The following is a 20,672-nucleotide window of genomic DNA, read 5'->3' on the forward strand; positions in this document are numbered from 1 at the left end:
CTCCTCCTCCTCCTCCTCCTCAGGCTGGACATCTTCATCACTGCTTTGGTTCACATGAAGCCAAAACAGAAAAGTCAAAGAAGATCAAGCCGTTAAAGAGGATTCATGCGTTGGGGTCGAGGTTCTGTTCGTATTATCTGCATGTCTGACGGAGAGCACGCTCATCTGCACTCTGCTGCTCACGGTAGAAGAACGGAAAAAACACAATAGCCATTCATTTGAATAAGTGTCATGTTGGCCTGTTTAAATCCTGATCTGTAAAGGTCAGTGCAGCCCTCGTGGCAGTAGATCACTCTGGACTGTTGCCAAGCAGCGCTGAGGAGAGATCAAATGAAGAAATAGAAATGGTCTGTAAAATGAACTCGACGAAGCCTCGCAGAACAGTTGAACACATTCCTGGCAGGTCAGGAAGGACGATCACTTTCAGCTGTTCTGCAGCCGCGGCAGGTTTAATAACACCCCCCCACCCCCACCTCTATCCGAGATATCCCACTCACAAAGATCACCGTATAATGGGTTATGCCATTATGGGCTCAGCAAAAAAAGAGAAAAAGCTCCATGGCAGCATTCATAAACATAAGCTTCACCGCTGCACCCCCCCACCCCCCCACCCCCCCGAGTGTTCAGTGTACAAAATACCAGGACTCCTCTGTAGTTCACCTCTGAGATGTGCTGGTCGGATGAGGAGATGCATCGTGTCCCTCACAGCATGAGTGACAGCACATCGTCCCTCCAGGTTTTACCAGGTCCGGTGGTCCAGGTCTACGGGGGCCCTGTTAGTCCTCTGTGGGCTGAACCGGACCAGCAGCCGCTCAAAGTCTTCACAAGTCAAAGTCACATCTCTGATGAGGAAACTCAGACGTGTTTTGGTGCCAAATGAAATCTGAGGATCAGGATTTCATCCGTCATGTTACCACAGCTCTGATCTGGATCAGACATGGAGGTGAAATCTGTGCCGACCAACAGCTGAAATCTCCACCTCACCGGGAGGATGTCTGACAGCCGTCAGCGATCACACATGAAATACCAGGCAGGTACCGGATACCCTCAGTAATGGAAGGGAAAAGGGCCGTCCTGTCCTCACAGGCGGGGGGGGGGGACACCACCAGGGGACTGATATTTTGTACACTCAGAATAACACGACCTGACGGACTGAACACACGGCAGCAGAGACGACTCACATCCATCCTGGAAACACGTCAGAGCTGAACATGCAACAAGGCTCTCATGTACCAGTTCACACTATTTATCATAGTTGATGTTGAAACGGGTCTGATCCACTTTAACACCAGTAGGACTGTTTTAATGAATATGCAGAGTCGCCCCAGTTTCCTAATGTGCTCCTAATGTGAGGACGTTTAATGTAGAAACCTCTGACATGTGTCTTTATGGGGGCGTCCATTCAGGGAGAGGTCACTAAATATTATATCATCATCATCAGGAAATCATATTTAGCAGCAGCTGGTGGGAGGGAGCCACATTACCTTGACCACCAAAACAAGCACTCAGGATACCGTGTGGATACCAAGGAATGTAGCCAACTAGCACCATGATAACTACCCATGCTAACACCCTCAGGGGGGTGTTGGTCTACGGTCTGACTGGGGACGGAAGTGCAGGGACGGGCTTTTGTCAAACAAAAGAAGAGAGAGGGGGGTTTGGGGGTCTAACACCTGAAATAATTCAGTCTTTAGCATGTTGAGCAATGGGCACAGTTACCTTTGTTCCACACTGTAAAGGGCAGATGGAAGACATCGACAGATTGAGAACAACCGGAAACATCAGAGACAAAGTAACATGGTTTAGTCACATCTCTACATGGGAACTTCTCTTCTTCTTAGTAAAACAAATGAATACGAACCTCTGCTGGAGATAACCTCGGCTAAACCCTTCAACACATTACCAGCTCTGCCCACCTGATGGTTTGGCTACATTCCCGTCTTATCCCACTCAGTCTTGGTGGCAGCTCCTACCTTTAAAGTTTGGTCGAATTCTGGCGTCGTAGCCAGAAACTTTGCCCATGAGTTTGTCCAGAAACTCGGAGGGCGGCATCGGGGACGCAGCTTTCCTCGCCGCGGCCTCTTTGGACGCTGCCAGGCTGGAAGACAGAAAGGGAGACGTGTGATGAGACAGACAGCGTCACACTGGACTGACTGAAGTCTGTAGGAGCGACCAGCTCATCGTCTCCTGCAGCAGCTATATAGGATGAAGTATATGATATTACATCTATATGATAAATGTCTAAAGGTTGTAATAATAGAGATTTAAATGCATTTAACAGAATGTTTCTGTTCATTCTAAGTTAGATGCATGAAGTGAAAGAGTGTGTAGATATCAGTCACCGGTTAAAGGTGAATAATGGAGAGTGAAGGTTCACAGTCTGTCGCAGTGACTGGACTTTCATACATGAAGTGTGTGGCTGTACACACTTCTGTCCTCTAACCCACTGACCCAGCCTGCATCCACCTCACAATCAGGAAGTTCACTTCTTTACCTAATTAAGTCCATCACGGCATTATGTCACCCCCCCCCCACACACACACACTGCAGCAGTAGTCAATATCTTGCACACACACACACACAGGAATTACAGTTGAAAGCTCACTAATTGGCTCCCTTGTTACCATGGCAACCATGCCGCCACAACTATGAAACACATCTGACTGGTTGTTCGGAGCGAATGTCAACGTCAGCTCCATGTGTGATGGGGAAACCACTGGACCATCCCCCATCCCCCCCAGCACACACTGAGCCCAACACACACACACTGAGCCCAACACACACACACACACACACACTGAGCCCAACACACACACACACACACACACACACACACACACACACACACACACACACACACACACACACACACACCGAGCCCAACACACACACACACACACACACACACACACACACACACACACACCGAGCCCAACACACACACACACACACACACACACACACACACACACACACACACACACACACACACCCCTAACCCTAATGTCTGATCAGAAAAGACCATCTCTCGTTTCTAAAAGTGTTAAACGTTAAAAACTGTAAAAAACATCTTCACTTTAAAAAGAAGCTCAGTTTGTCAGAAACGTATTTTTCTACTTACATATTTGGTCTTTTGAGGTCTTTTATGTGTGTGTTTGCTCTGCTACATATTGTAGTGACATAAACCTGAACATGGTCTTAATATACCTTCATGTGTCTGAATATATTGACCAGTGTTGTAGAATATGGTTATATTGTGTTAATATGCACTCGACACAGGTCTTAACACGTCGTTTACCATATTATCTTAACTGTAGCTTGTTTTATTGGGTCATTTTGTTGAACATAAAGAATACTGAGCATTTAAAATGAAGACACAAACGTGTCAGAGAGTGACCAACACTGCAGATTCTGATGTCCCGTCGTCCCACACATGAAGGCTTTAGTGTGTCTGTGCTGCAGAGTTGGGTTCCTCTCTGAGTCCCTGCGCTGCAGCGCTGAGGTTATCGGTTGTTGTTGTGTTTCCGGCTCTGGAAACATTTTAAAGGGCCGTGGATGAGAGACGCTCTGCTGTTTGAGTGTGATTGAAAGTGAGCGGACGTCCAGCGGAGCGAGGACCGAGCCGACCCTCACAGGCCCCACGGCCGAGCTGCGTTAGCCGCCACTTGTAGTGCCGTTTGGATGGGATTGCATCATTTCTGGCTGCGCCCGGAGGAAGAGCTGGACAGCAGTGTGATCTGGGCTATAAATAAGCTGCTGTGCTGACCCATTTCATCAGACCGCAGCCTCACAATCAGCTTTTTAACTCACTGAGAGCTGCGAGCGCTCTGACTGGTGCACAGGCCGAATTAAAGAGTGATCACTGAAGCTCTGACCTCAGAAACACCACCTAACACCTCCCTTAGTGTGGAAACTGAAGCTCAGTTTAAACTTCACAGATGTCACATTTAGTCAGAATTTCCAGGAGATATGAATTCTCATATTAAATAGTATCTTTTAAAGGGTTTATTCAGTCAGATCTTCAGTGGGAGTGTTTGACTGATTTAAGTAGCAGAGCTTGAATGTTAGACAGCGGAACAACTAAAGAGTAAAAGTCAGACGAAGAAGACGTTGAGTTACTCCGATTATAGATGATCAGAAGAGTGAGTGAACACCCTCCTCCCCCAGCGGAGCCTCAACATGACTCATAAACATAAAATCATGTATGAAAAATGGATTGAGAGCCCAACAGGAACGCTTCCCCCCCCGTGCATCTGTTATTTTGGAGCCGTGTTGGAGGAATAATTCATTTGGTGCTGGAACATTTTCACTTTGCAGCACTCAGTGAAGCAGCAGCCACAATCAATGATTGAAATCTCACCAAACGACTTCATGAGGACGCCGAACCACCGCCGAACAACAGGAAGTGGATCACACTCCGCTTCCTGCTGTACTTCAAGTTCAGGACGTACCAGACCCTCCTCTACCCCCCAACAGTGAAACATGGCCCACAGAAGCCTGTCAGAGCCACACAGACAGTCTGAGGAGGTCAAAGTGATTCAGCAGTGACTCCTGATGAGTCACTGAGGGGGGGGGGGGTCACATTAATGTCTCATAGATTAGAACGAGGTGAAATATTATACTGCAGTAATACTGAGGTGGTGATGGTGGTGATGGTGATGATGATGATGATGGTAGTGATGATGGTGGTGATGATGGTGATGGTGGTGGTGATGGTGATGATGGTGATGATGGTGATGATGGTAGTGATGATGGTGGTGATGATGGTGATGGTGGTGGTGATGGTGGTGATGGTGATGATGGTGATGATGGTAGTGATGATGGTGGTGATGATGGTGATGGTGGTGGTGATGGTGGTGATGGTGATGATGGTGATGGTGGTGATGATGATGATGGTAGTGATGATGGTGGTGATGATGGTGATGGTGGTGGTGATGGTGATGATGGTGATGATGGTGATGATGGTAGTGATGATGGTGGTGATGATGGTGATGGTGGTGGTGATGGTGATGATGGTGATGATGGTGATGATGGTAGTGATGATGGTGGTGATGATGGTGATGGTGGTGGTGATGGTGGTGATGGTGATGATGGTGATGGTGGTGATGGTGATGATGGTGATGATGGTGATGATGGTGATGGTGGTGTACGAAGGAAAACTGCTGGTAATGTGAAAACTTGACAATAAACCTGATTGTGATTCTTTACGTCATGAAGCAGGAAGCTGGTGGAACAGACAATATGGCCGATGACATTTGTACCAACAGTGATGTCATGGACTGTTTCCAATCAGTTTAAACACTCCCAAAAAACTTCAGGATACAAATGATGAAAATCCATAAAGTTTACTTGGAATCTTGTGAAACTGCAACTACAATACAGTAAAAATATCTGCCTTAATAAACAGCATTGTTGATCAAATACACACATCACAACAGCATCCAGGCATTAAGCAGATCTTAACTAGCTTAGCCACGAAGCTAATATAATAAAGACACAGCTAACGTGGCCAAAAAGACAACCAGCAATTCACTAACTTAGCAATGCAATTAGCATCTAGCCGCACACAATAACTCATTAGATCATTAGATGAACAGTACTTACAGACGTTGCTTTAGCACAGAGGGAAAAAGAAGAATAACATCTAAAGGAGCTGACAACTGCTCGTGATCAATGCCCCATCACAATGACATCCAATCACCTCATGGTGAACTTATTTCCTGCTTCCTACTTCCTGCTTCCTGTTTCCTGCTTCCCGTTTCCTGCTTCCTGTTTCTAGGTTGCTATGGTTACAGCAATAACATGTCACATTGAACTTTATTTCTGGGGCCATAACAAGTGACTTCAGCTTCACACTGGACGAAAGGCACAGAGAGAAAACATCCTGTAAGAAGAAGAAGAGTCGGAGCTGAACCTCCTCATGGAACTGATCATAAATCACAGCACACATGATGATCTGCTTCATCATCGTCCTGACTGATGATGATGATCTTCTTCATCATTGTCCTGACTGATGATGATGATCTTCTTCATCATCGTCCTGACTTATGATGATGATCTGCTTCCTGGTTCTGCTTCCTCCTCTGAAAGTTCAGAGCCTTAGTCCCAGGCTCTGAATCCAGGTATACATACAGGTCTGATTCCAGGTTAGAACCAGGTCTGAATCCTAGTCTAAACCCAGATCTAACTCCAGGTTTAAATACAGGTCTGAAACCAGGTCTAAACCCAAGTCTAAGTCCAAGTCTAACTCCAGGTCTAAACCCAGGCTGGGCTCTGAGTCATCAGAGGAGCCAGGAGGGGTCTAGGGGACTACCTGGGGCAGAGGCTTGTGGTGTTTGGGGGGTTTGACTCAGTCCACTGGGAAAAGGACAAACGTGTCGATGGAGGAGCTGGAGGCCCGTCAGCAGCACCGTCCACGTGGCCTTTCAGGCTGAGTCGACCTTTAGCTGTGGAGCGCTCATGTCTTTAAATGCCACTGCACATTTGTCACAGCCAGCGAGGCCACGAGGTGTCTGAGACGACAGCCGAGCATCCAGGACTCTTCACAGGCTTCAAACACATTTCGCTCTCAGACGCAGGAAGATTCACCACAAGAGGGCAAAGGTCAGAGGTCACAGAAGGTCACGGAAAGAAAAGGAACGAGCTGACTAAAGGCCGGACTCACTGAGTGATGAATGATGCTCGCCACCCGCTGCTCCAGAACAGGAACGGTCCCGATCATTACAGCCCCCCCCTCGATTTACATGTCTATATGAGTAACATTGTTTGAAACACCATCACCACACAACAGCAGCAAGTAGGCAGGCACATGTTTTACACCCCCCCCCAATGTTCTCCATGTTTCTATAGAAGCAGCCTGTAACGTTACACGAGGAGGTCGACTTTTAAGCTAAGCTAACGGAGCTAATGTCAGCTGTCACCTGTCGTCATAGCAACAGCAATCAGCCGGCTAAGTGACTGAAACGATGTGTTAACAGGCTGCTCGTTGTTCGCCCCCCCCATCGACGCTTCATGAAGCTTCAGGTTCACGGTGAAACGACAGCTGACCGTTTGGGCGTTAAGGTGGAATGTGGCGTGTTTTTAAGGCGGCTTGTCGTCACGGCCGCTCTCTTCCTGACTCTGTGTGATGTCACCTCTGACACATTTGCCTAGATTCTGTCTGTGACTCTGATTTAAAGTCTGCAGTGATGAACCAACGTGCTGGCTGCTCCAGCACAGATGTGACTGGCCGCTGACGGATGCGGCGGCGTGTTGGCGGCTCCTGTGTGGCGTCAGCAGACTTCGCTCCGGTCGTCCTTGTCGTGCTGACAGAAGGTCACACGCTTTATGTCGTCACGTTGATTTAGTTTTATTGTTTTTGCCCTCAAATACGACGCGATCTCACACTGCTCTGTGGCTGGAGTCAGCCTCACTGAGCACAGTTCACACTTAATAAGCACTTTCCCACTAAATCCTCCTGCCTGAGTGCTGACTGAGAACCTTCACGTTCCTTCACTGCAGAGCCTCTTTTGCTCAGTGTGCTCTGTGAGACAGGCGTACAGGTGAGTCTCTATCTACCGAGCTTACTGGAGAGAGACAATACTTCATGATATTTGTGATGCAGGAGGCTGAAAGCATCTTTGGAGCCTGATGAAGGTTTCAGGCGCCTCCATCATGTGTTTAAGCCTTTTCATCAGCTGTAAATGTGCTGACGGACTTTATTTCAGTGTTATAGAGGATCAGCAGTGGAGGAGAAAAACAGTCTGGTGACGCATGCTCTAAAGCAGAAATCACTGTGAGCAGACAGCACGCCTACTTCCTGTCAATCCTTTCTGCTCCCTCCAGATCCTTCTCAGGGACTCAGACCTCTGGGGAGGAGCTGGTGAACCCGGCCTTTTGGTTTGATGCTGATGTTTAATTTACACCCAGAAACAGGAGACGTGGGATGAGAGATGTTGTCAAACATGAATGCTCCCCTCGTCCTTCATCACCTCCACCTGAAGCATGAAGCAGCCCAGAATTCATTTCTAACTAAATGACATTAATTCAAATCAGGCACCATGAATCTGTTGGAAGGACGTTCTGGTATTTTCAAACCTGCACCCTACTTTTACATTTTGTGGTTTGAAATGTTCAAGTATTTGACTCACTTTGGTGTTTAAGGGCTGGTTTGGATGCAACACAATATTTTGAGGGATAATGGGGCAGAGCAGCAGCTCTAAAATCCCTGTTTTAGTGAATGGAGTCTGGTGTGTGTGCAGAGAGCGATCTCTCTCTGTAGGGATCCTTTCCATGATGCTGTCACACACTTAGAATAACAATCTGAGCCTGTCAGTGGCTAAAACAAGCTCTTTTAGTGGACCTACTGTGTTATATTGCTCTGTTCAAAACCACCAGACTCCATTAAGAAAAATAGTAATTTTACCTCTCAGAACATGGGGGTTCCTCGTTTACCGCTGACTTGATCAGTTAGTTTGTTTGTGTTTTTGTGTTATTTTTAAAGGCTTAGTTCAGATCCAACACAATATTTGTGTAATAAATAAGACAAACAAGCTAACTGATGGAGGCAGCAGTAAACTAGCAAGTCCTGTGTTCCGTGAGCTAAAATCCCTGTTTTAGTGAATGTAGTCTGGTGTGTGTGCTGTTTGTGGTTAAACCAAAAGGATCTTCCAGGTCTCTCTCTGTAGGGATCCTTTCCATGATGCTGTCACGCACTTAGAATAACACTCTGAGCCTGTCAGTGGATCACACAAGCTCTTTAAGTGGATGGACTTCAGTTGTTGTACCTACCAGTGGTCTGAACAGATGGGGCCCAGGGTTAGAAAGAATGACTTACTGTGACCGCCGTCACTGAATCAACACATATCTAATGAGCGATCGCACTAACTGCTCTCTTGACGGCGATCAGAGCCCAACAACCAATCAGAGTAGACCACCTGTGGAAACCTCAGAGCTCTAACGCCGGATCGATGAGGCGTCAGGTTTTGGAGGCCGATCACACTTCATCCAATTCTTTTCTCCGTGACAGCAAATTAGGTGGATCAGAGATTATCTCGGCACCAATAATTCCTGCTGCGACGTGATGAATCGGAGCTTAATCCTCTTTACAACGATGACAAGCGGGAGTGTGATAGGATCAAGCCGTCATAGAAAAACACACTTCTGTTGTTTGGGAACAACCTCAGCGCCGACATGACACAATACAGCATAAGACCCACGTGAAGCGGCTTTCAAATTAGCAGTGAACAAACACAGAGAGGAGCCGATGATGCTGAGATCAGATTAGTCACTGACTGGGATTTCACCAGCACACACACACACACACACACACACACACACACACACTCCCTACACACAGACACACACACACACACACACGCCCTACACACACACACACACACACACACACACACACACTCCCTACACACAGACACACACACACACACGCCCTACACACACACACACACACACACACACACCCTACACACACACACACACACACGCCCTACACACACACACACACACACACGCCCTACACACACACACACACACACACACACACCCTACACACACACACACACACACACACGCCCTACACACACACACACACACACACACACACACACACACCCTACACACACACACACACGCCCTACACACACACACACACACACACACCCTACACACACACACACACACACACGCCCTACACACACACACACACACACACACATACACACGCCCTACACACACACACACACATACACACACACATACACACACACGCCCTACACACACACAAACACACACACATACACACGCCCTACACACACACACACGCCCTACACACACACACACACACACACATACACACGCCCTACACACACACACACACATACACATGCCCTACACACACACACATACACACGCCCTACACACACACACACACATACACACGCCCTACACACACACACACACACATACACATGCCCTACACACACACACACACATACACATGCCCTACACACACACACACACACACACACACACACATGCCCTACACACACACACACACATACACACGCCCTACACACACACACACACACACACACACACACACACACACACACATACACATGCCCTACACACACACACACACACACACACACATACACACGCCCTATACACACACACACACATACACACGCCATACACACACACACACATACACACGCCATACACACACACACACACACATACACGCGCCCTACACACACACACACACACGCCCTACACACACACACACACACACACACACACACACACACACACTTCATTTCCCCTGGATGTGTGAATTACACAATTATGCTGAATTACACAGTGAGGTGTGTGTGTGTGGTGGGGGGGTGGACTGCTGCAGCCTTTTAACCTCTATGTGTGGGAGGCCCCCAGGCCGGGCTGAGCCCCCATGTGTTCCCTCCATGATCCACGGTATTCACACAGGACCTGACTGTGGTTGGGCTCAGTTAGACTAGTTAAATAACTTGAACTACCTCTTTCACTGTTAACCAGTTTGTGCTGATGAACTTTATTATGTTCAGCATCAAAATCATCACAGGAGCCGTCTCCATGGCAACTGTTAAATAATTCATTGTTGTTGATACTTATAGGATGACTCCACTGTTTCTACCCATGATCCTCTCTGTCCACATCCTGGTGTGTGAGTGACTGGTAGGTAGTAAAAGTGTTGGAACTGGTCCAGTAGATCACCTCAGCCAGCAGACACCAAACGGGCTGCAGTGGCTGCAACGTGATCCTTTGGGACAACTGCACCTGATCACAGTAGATCCACTGGCTCACATCCTTGCAGCTCTGTCTTCCACCAAGGGAACTGTGGGTAAAGTCACCTGACTCGTGTCAGTCAGCGTAGCCCCACCCCCCCGTAGAGGGACTCTCAGGTACTGACAGAGCAGCCAGAACACACACTGTGGTCAGAAACACAGAGAGCCACTAATGTGGGTGGGGGTCCAATCAGGCTAACATGAAGCCCCTCCATGAGTTAGACATGATCCCTGACCCGTCTCACCCTCTCTCTATGGGCAATCAATCCAATCAATACCTCCCAAACAAGATGTCGACGTCTGTCTCTGTCAAAGTGGAACGATTCACAGGTCAAAGGTCACTGGGACCAGTAGGAAACAGGTCACACTGTAATGTGGCCAAACAAACCGTTCACACCCACTCTGTCAGCTACACCTGTTCAGTCCAGACCCAGGTCCTCGTCCCAGTCCTGGGACAGCTACATGGGGACTCCTGAGGTCACAGGTCTAAACCAACGCATGAGACAGATGTGCAGACAGACAGGTGTTACCAGACACACCCTTTATGTTTCCATGCTGCTCTTCTATAAAACCGTGGAAGGTTTTCAACTGATGAGTCATTTAGGTCATTAGATTCATCACAAAGCCTCCGTCTGGTGCTCTGCTGCTTTCCAGGTTTTATTCATGTGTTCACTGATTCACTGATTAATCCAGAAAATAATGGTCCATAACGGGAACGACTGGTGTTACTGGGTATTATCTTTAAATGAGCCCCTCCCCTCCTGGTAAACCCTGCTTATCATTTCCCATCAGATCTCCTGGGAGGAGAATAAGAACAGAATACCAAACAGAAGTGTGTTATTTCATTGGAGAAGAGTTTAAAGGACCAAGCTGCTGCCTGTCTCAGGGTGAATCCACACAATCCAGAGTCCAGAGCCGTCCGAGGCCTCCGTCTGTTGGCGGTAATCCCCCCCCCCCCGTTCGCCCTGTTCTCTGGGCTTCTATGATCAAAGTTGGGATTTGCTTTAATTATTTCAGATCAATGCTGGCCGTGGTTACTCTGGAGACTGGTGTCCAATGCTGAGGCAGCAGAGAAGAAGAAAAAACAGCTGAGTCGTCCTGAGCCAGAGTCTGATCCGCACACAGCGAGGTGTGGGCTAATGCACGGCTCCGATCATTAGCCCTAAGTGTTCCTCATTATGTTCCTAAAGCTTCTGAAGACCCGAGTCCCTAATTGATCTCATCCTGGCATTTAGAAAGAGTCAGGGAAGAGGCCCGCTCCAAGAGGCGGCTCAGGCGGCTCAGGCTGCCCGGATCGCCCCACAAACTCTCGCTCATCACTGCAAATGAAGGCCTGATACTCTGACGGCTGAGCTGCGTCACACTCCACTGCTCCAGAGAGTTAAGGCCGCTCTGAGCCTTTAAAGGTGCATTCAGGAGCCTTTTTACTGAGCTGTTTGCTCAGCTGTGTGCTGCAAACTCACCAAGTTCACATGAGTCACGTGTCCCTTTAACTGCATCCATGTGTGTGTGTCCGACCAGGAGACATCGTGGTCAAATGAATGAAGAAACTGAACGAAACCGTACCTGCAGTGAACCTGTTCTCTATCCCAACACCTCCTGGCAGCGAGGTGACACAAGGCAGCCATGAGGTGCAGGATCCACCTTAAAGGGTCCTGCTGAGACTGAGGTGAGAAGATGGATGCTGCTTTCAGTCTGGAGGCCATTAGCCTAGCTTAGCATACAGGCAGGAAGCAGGAGATGACAGCTCGCCTGGCTCAGTCTAAAGCTCGACACACACCTCTGAGGCTCACCGATCAACATGTTCTGTCCTATTTGTTCCGTCTGGACAGAAAAAGGTAGAACGTCCAGTCAGGACCACAAAGGCTAGCTGTTTCCCCCTGCTCCCAGCCTTTATGCTAAGCTAGGCTAATGGCCTCCTCTCTGAACTTGATGCACAGATGTGAACTTCACCTCTAAGACATAACAATGAGCACGTCTGCCAGATGTTGAGCTGTCGTGTCTGCAGGACTCCAGCACATCAAATATGGATGCAGTCGTGGAGCTGTCAGCTCTCTGGACACTTTGGACTCCACCTGCTGTAATAAGTTTTGTGTGATATTAAAGCTTCTAAAATTAAAAAGCTTTGAGGGCGAGTTGGAAATGAAACTTGAAGTCTGGATTTAAATCCCCAAACAGCAGAGACAGTTTGAGTCCCAGAGGGCTGCAGACATGAAACCTGAGCTCACCAGTCACTTTTTAACGTAGCTTCATTTCACACTTTAAGATAATCCAGACATTTAGTAACATCTGCAAACAAGTACAGGCATCACTTCCTCCCCCTGTTCTTTTTAAGGGCTTCACATGTTTTAATCTTTACATTCTGTCTCCTTTTTTACTCTTACACTGTTCTTAAGTTCTGTGACACTAAACTCTGAGGAGCCACGTCTTTATCCTGTCTCTCTGCAGGTGTTAAACAATAAAACATGCTTTATGTTTTATTTTGAAGGGTAAACTATGAAAACAGGATCTGAGTTCATGCAGGAAAAGGAGAACAAACACAGAGGATCAACAAAGCTGAATGTCCATCTGTCCGGTTCCACCTGGCCGCCTGCACCCTGACACGCTGAGAGCCCATCGATAATCTACTCTGTTATTGATGCTGTGAATCCGTCTCTGTCTGCTGATCAATACTGTATTATCATACATCAGGTTTTGGAAATGAACCTGCCCAGAAGTTAATTATTGTAGAGACGGCAGCGAACTCCAGCGGAGCAGTCGATTGTTTTTCATTAGAGGACTTCGAAAAATGTACGTATGTTCTGATTTGTTATGAAGGCAGATGTGAGTGATAAATATCAGCTGCAGAGCAAAAGACAGAGTCTGAGCGCAGCGTGGACCACTACAGACCTCCAGTCAGGCTGCAGAGCCTGGGCCTGGTGCTGGGCCTGGGCCTGGTGCTGGTGCTGGGCCTGGGCCTGGTCCTGGGCCTGGTGCTGGTGCTGGTGCTGGGCCTGGGCCTGGGCCTGGGCCTGAGGTCCCCCTCAGAGGAAGCAGATCCCCTCAGGATCACTGAAGGTCAACGTTTACAGCCAGTGAAGTCTCCTCGTGCTTTTTGTTCATTGTCGGCTAAAACGTTTACTGTGACTCCACATGCTGCAGGTCTTGGGCTGCAAAGCATTCTGGTCTACGAGGGGCTGCTCATATTCATGTGAGCTAACTGCACTCTGAATGATTGAGTTTTATTGTTATTCCATGTTGTGACTTTATGATGGAACATCTGTAAAACACTGCACAGAGCAGAACCTTTTCTTAGTACGGTTGATTCTTGAATCAGGGGGTTGATTCCAGTGTTCTCGTTATTCTCCAGTGAGGATCAGACCGTCTCTCCTTCTTCTGGACGTCAGCTCTGACCTTGAACGTGGAACAAACGGAGTGTGTTACGAGCTGTTGGTCGCAGGAGACCAGAGTCCTGCTGACTGTAAATCCTGTTGGCACGTTACAGCTAACGAACGCCACGACCGGAGCCACCACAGTGAAATATCACTCAGGGTAACACCAGCGTCTGTGCGGGGGCGAACCTTTCATTCAGCGTGTAAAAAGTCCCTTCTGTCCCACTTTCAGGATGAGGACTTTTATTTAATATCAGGCCTCAGCTCTGACATCCTGCACCTAAATCATTTAGGAGAGCGGCCCGATGACCTTCTCTGAATCACCAAATTTCAACATCAATTTATTTCATGAACTGGTAGAGTCAGGTTTCATTTACCCTGTGATGTGATGTAGGGGTGTGTGTGTGTGTGTGTGTGTGTGTGTGTGTGTGGCCATGCCCACATGCAGCTGTGTCTTCAAGGCCAGCTCAAGGTTACCTTCCCCTCCAGCAGCCGGCGGTAAACGGCTGCAGCGGCTCGGCTGAATACTGAGATTGTGGCTGACCTGAGGACGTGCGCAGACAGTTTCCCCTTCAGCGGCTTCCTGGTGGAGTCGCACATGAAGATCAGTGAGAGCGGGGGCCATATTTCAGCCCAGAGGGGTTTAGATTCGGGCTTTCTATGGACTGTTTCCACCTGAGACAATGAAGAGGATATAGGGAAGGGTCACTCTCTTTGCATACTGAAGGCTGCTGCATGCTTGTGTGCACAATAACGATCTGTGCAAGCACCCAGAAACCAGAGAGGTGATCAATCTGCGTTACCACGGCGAGGCGGCCGTGAAATGAGCAAAGCACCTGATCAGAAGAGGAAAGAAAGCCGAGCAGCTCTGTTAGCTGTTGCAGTTGTACTGCGACAAACGAAGCTGTAAAAACACACAGAGCTTCGCCGCAAATCACCGACACCTGATTCTACCAAACAAACAAAGTGTAAACAGGAAAGCCTTCACGTCTGCTCCTCCTGTGACAGAACACATCCACCATAAGTCAGTCTGCATCCGTCAGCTCACTGTTCCCCCGAGACCAGTTTGTGGAAACTGTGCATGTGCTCCAGTTTTAGCATAAACCTCCTCACACACACACACACACACACACACACACAGCTAAAGGCTCACACACATGGGCTAAGAGTTATTCTAGAGAACTAAACACTGAAACCAGGCGATGAAAATCGTTTTGGTTCACTGAAGAACAACTAAAAACTAATGAGAGGACTAAACTGAAGCACGTCGATGGTGGCTGGGAGGCTGTCAGTCATCCTGACCGACTGATTGGTATTCCCTGACGTTCTCTCAACGCAGCGCTGACTGCTTTGATTAATCCTTCCTGCCCGAGCGGTCGATAGGCCGGAGGAGTCGTGTCATGTTCACCCCCTCTGCTGGCTCAGACGTGGACCCTGAAGGATCCTCAGAAAGAAGGACCACCGCTGATCCTCACTGTTTCCTGCTTCCCCCCCTTCCATCTTCCAGCACTGTCCAAAGTAACTGTTCAGGTCTGGAAAGGTGCTCTTTAACCTGCTGCCAGTTCCAAACCAATCAGAGGAGCCCTGTGGCGTCGTCAGGTCCCCCTACTGTTCACCGACCCTGGGGGTAAACACTGAATCCTTATCTGATTCACTCTGAGGCTTTTAATGTGAAACAGGAAGTGACAGCTTTTACCGCAGCAGACAAACAACACACTGATTATTATGGATTATTATAGATTATTATAGATTATTGTGGATTATTATAGATTATTATGGATCATTAGAGATTATTGTGGATTATTAGAGATTATTGTGGATTATTAGAGATTATTATTATTATAACCCACCTGGTTCTTCCTCACTGTGCTGCTGAATACTCCTGCACGTGTACTGGGTGGGGAGCAGCTGGACCCCCCCCCCCCAAGAGTTCAAAGGTCAAAGTTCATCTCACCTGTTCCACAAAGTCAAACCGCTCAAAAAGTGTCAGCAGGTTCTGTTAAGTTTCCTGCAGCTTCTCCTGCTGCTGAGGTGAATAAAAGATGGGGGGGGTATGTTTAAGCGTTAAATGTGTATTCATCAGGTCTGGCCCCAGCCATTGACGGGCTAATCAATGTTTAGTAATAAGGCTGACTGTGGAGAGAGGTGTGGGGGGGGTCTGGGTCGGGACGGAGGGGAAAGAGATATCAATTAAGGAGGGAAGTGCAGAGTCCAGGCCTGGGGAGCTGAGACGGCAATATCCAGACTCTGCTTCATTAACTAAACAGTGTGTGCTGAATGCAAAGCGCCTGTAGCCTGCAGCCCCCCCACACACCCTCACACCCCCCCCCACATCACCCCCAGCAGCAGCAGCAGACCCACACCCCCATAAATGGGGGTCATGTTCAAAGGAGTGGAAGAGCCACTGCAGAAGGTAGAAAAACGCCTCTGATAGTTCACTTAATGAAACACCTCCGAGGCTGAGGGTGGGGGGGGTGGGGGGGGGTAATATCCTCACAGAGCCTGCAGGCCGGAAACAAAAGAACAAATAAAACTGCGGGACATTTGCATCCAATAAGCATCCAGTGGGAACGAGGAGAAACAGTCGGTGACAGTAAACAGGATTATTCCACTACGCTGTCCCTCCCCAGCACAGAAACTACCAAACACCACCCTGCTGCTGCTGTTTAGTCATTCAGTCTTTTAGTCCCAACACATCAGGCCCCCAAACTCTGGATCCTACAACTCCCATCATGCACCACAGTGGAGTCCTAGCGTCTGCTGCTGCCATTCTGCTAAATGAAGCTTTCAGTCTCCCCCATCATGAAAGTGTCCACAGACCTACGTCCTTCCTCCCCCTTCCTCCCCCTTCCTCCCCCAGCCTCAGTACCTGTGTGAAAACACACTGTCTGCATTTGGCTCCCTTTATGATGTCATTAGGGGATCTGTCCAACATGTGACCTCTTTCATTTTCCATTGACGTTCACCTGCCAGTTATGACCAGTTGTAACTGGTTATAATCAGTAATAACCGTTTATAACCAGTGATAACAGTTTATAACCAATGATAACCAGTAATAACAGTTTATAACCAGTGATAACCGTTGATAACCAGTGAAACTGTTGATAACCAGTGATAACCGTTTATAACCAGTAATAACCGTTTATAACCGGTGAAACTGTTGATAACCAGTGATAACCGTTTATAACCAGTAATAACCGTTTATAACCAGTGATAACGGTGATAACCAGTGATAACCAGTGATAACCAGTGATAACTGTTATAACCAGTGATAACCGGTTATACCCAGTAATAACCAGTGATAACCATTATAACCAGTAATAACGATTATAACCAGTGATAACCAGTGATAACCAGTGATAACGGTTATAACCAGTGATAACAGTTATAACCAGTAATAACGATTATAACCAGTGATAACGGTTATAACCAGTGATAACCAGTGATAACCGTTATAACCAGTAATAACCGGTTATAACCAGTGATAACCAGTGATAAACGGTTATAACCAGTAATAACCAGTAATAACCAGTGATAACCAGTAATAACCAGTGATAACCAGTGATAAACGGTTATAACCAGTAATAACCAGTAATAACCAGTGATAACCAGTAATAACCAGTAATAACCAGTGATAACCAGTAATAACCAGTGATAACCAGTAATAACCGGTTATAACCAGTGATAACCGTTATAACCAGTGATAACCAGTGATAACCAGTGATAACCAGTGATAACCAGTGATAACCAGTGATAACCAGTGATAACCAGTGTCTAGATGGCCTGTGTGTGTAAAGCTCTTTCCACCACTCACAGCTCTTCTCCATCCTTCAGTCAGTCACAGTGTTCACATCAGTCATCCAGCAGCACAACACACACACAGCATGTAGAGAACACTCAGTGCCTCAGTACGACCCCCACACAGGTGAGACAGGTGAGACAGGTGAGACAGGTGAGAGGAGGTTTGACAGAAAGAAGGGAAGGGTAAGAAATGACTGGGAGGACTGACTGACTGACTGGATGTGCTGATCCTGCTTCCTGTGGACATGTGGGGGGGTCCTGAGAGTCCTCAGCCTGTTGACAGTCTGCGCTCATACACACTCTGACCACTAGTGGTCACTGTGGGCTCCCCACAGAGTCACTGCGACTCACTTCAACTCACACACACACACACACACACACACACACACACACACACACACACACACAAAACCAAAGGCAACTTTCACCCCCCCCCCTCCTGTTCCCTCCATCACTTCTGCGCCTCTCATGTTCACGCGCGTCCCAAACGGCAGCAAAGCAATAAAAATGTAAATTTCTGTTTTATCAGCCCACACACACATGACACACACACACACACACACACACACACACACACACACACACACACTTACCTGATAAACACAACCGTTTCCCACAAATAGATCCCCAGCACGTTTAGTCGGCACATTTTTGCCAGTCTCATTTTGTTTGGAGGGGGTGAAGGTGTTGCTGAAGGGGGGTCACACTCCTGAGAGGATGACTTGTCCTCCAGAAAAAAATCCTTTAGTGGTGGAAAAGGAGGAGGAGGAGGAGGAGAGGGGAGGGAGGTTGGGTTTGTGGGTTAGGACCTCCAAGGTGAGCCCCAAACGTCCCGCTGGGCTGGTTCAGATCCCGGACCCGGACCCGCTGAGCCCCGGGATGCTCATGACCTCACAGGCCACCAAATCATGCTCGTGTCCGCTCTCAGCCTCCAGCGCCGCCGCCGCGGAGCCGGAAAATCCACCAAATCCAGGCCGGAACGGCGCTCAGGACCACGGACAGCGGCACGCAGACACACCGGCGGGGCTGCGGGGAGGAGGCTCGTCCAGGTTTTGGCACGGGGGAGGGAGGGGGCCAGAGAGGGGGAAGGGGGGGAGGAGGAGAGGAGGGAGAGGTGGGGAGGGGGGGTCTCCAGAGGAGGTTAGCGGCTCACAGGCTGTTGTTAATTGACACACAATTACACCCAATTACAGTGGAGTCCAGTCCGCGCGGTCCGCGGCGGCTAAAATGAGACATATTCCTTCAGGGAGGGGGGGGGGGCGGATCACGGGCTGCAGGACGCTGCGTCTCAGTGTCTCCAGAGCTGTGGCCAACTGTGCCTGTGTGTTATATTCCCTGATTCCACTCACAGAGCAGCGCTGCCTCTCTCTCTCGTGCGCCCCAGAGGCAGCCGGAGCTCCGCTCTGGATCTGGATCCGGATCCGTGCGTATCGGCTGCTGCTGCGGGAGTCCCGGAGCTGCTGCTGCCGCCGCCGCTGCTCACAGACGGAGGTCTGCAGGTGGAACAAGTCTGCCTCCTCTTCTTCTTCTCCCTCTCCTTCTTCTTCACCTCCTCCTGCTGCTGCTGCTCCCTCTCCCTGCCGCGCTTCTCCCCCAGGGGCGAGTAGTAGTAGTAGTGGTTCTTGGCGCTGAGGCAGCACGGCGCAGCTACTCCCATTGTCTGCTGGTGGTCAAGTTGGAGACGCACCGGCGGCCGCTGCTGCGCTCCGCATCCGCTCCCATCCGGGCTCCGGCTCCGTTAAAGCACCAGACCCAGCGAGTCCCCCCGGACCGGTGCGCGTGTTACAAACAGGTCGAGAGCTGCCGTGGACCCTGGTCCATGGCAGGAGAGCGGCGACACTGGCCCCTGGCTGCCCTGCGCGCACACACACACACACACACACACACACACGGAGGTAGAGTATCGACAGCGCAGCAGCCTCGCGCGCTCCTCACTCGCTTTTCTTGCTGCAGTCATTTAGCAAACTCCAAAAAACGCACCTCACAGCGGACAGACACGCCCACACGCTGCTGCCATTGGTCAGCGCCGCCCGGAGCCCGCCGCTGATTGGCCGGCGGGGGTGTCAGTATGTGGACAGGAGCCGTGGCCCCTGACTGAGCTGCACATATGGCAAACAAATGAATCAGAGCATGTGAAAAGACAAGACAGCGGAATAAAGTGAGCCAGAGGAGAAGCTGTTCAGAGGAGATTCAGAGAAAGAAGGAAATAAAAGTTTCCCTTCTGGATTCTTTGTGTTTTATTGTTGAGGGACAGAGCCTCAGCCTGCTGCCCCCCACCCCCCTGTGCAGATCAATAATAAGGCTTAATCAGGACCCCCAGTCCTCCTGTTGGACGTCTGTTGTGTCCTAACACCCAGAGGCTTCATAACCTTAACCCTGTGGGTTTGTCTGGTCCTCAGTGGGAACCCTGTAGTCTTCTGATGTCCACGAGGTCACCAGAGCCCAGCAGTTACCCCCCAGCACTGAGGGACCATCACATGAAGTCAGATGTCTGAGTGGTATTATGGTCTGGTGGACTTTTACTTTAAATGAAAATATCTGTTAAATCTATTTTCCTCCTGTGTGGTTCAGTAACAGCTGCTTGAGTGCAGCTGACCCACTGATCCAGTCTCTTCTGACCTGTTGGGGGTTTCCTGGGGAGTGAGGAGGGGGTTCTGGAGGGATGGATGGAGCCACTGGC

General features: G+C 48.9%; 1 protein-coding gene across 1 annotated transcript in view; it reads right to left on the bottom strand.

The window, feature by feature from the left end:
• glra1 (glycine receptor, alpha 1) overlaps nt 1-18,656 on the bottom strand; it is a 62,864-nt gene extending 44,208 nt beyond the window's left edge. The window contains exons 1-3 of the mRNA XM_070836699.1: nt 18,586-18,656; nt 1,974-2,098; nt 1,720-1,731 (exon numbers count right to left, since the gene is read on the bottom strand). Coding sequence (XP_070692800.1) covers nt 1,720-1,731; nt 1,974-2,098; nt 18,586-18,656 — 208 coding nt within the window. The remainder of the gene's footprint in view (nt 1-1,719; nt 1,732-1,973; nt 2,099-18,585) is intronic.
• Nucleotides 18,657-20,672: the final 2,016 nt, after the last annotated feature.

This window comes from Pempheris klunzingeri, chromosome 9, assembly GCF_042242105.1.
Source record: "Pempheris klunzingeri isolate RE-2024b chromosome 9, fPemKlu1.hap1, whole genome shotgun sequence".
Taxonomy (NCBI): Eukaryota; Metazoa; Chordata; class Actinopteri; order Acropomatiformes; family Pempheridae; genus Pempheris; species Pempheris klunzingeri.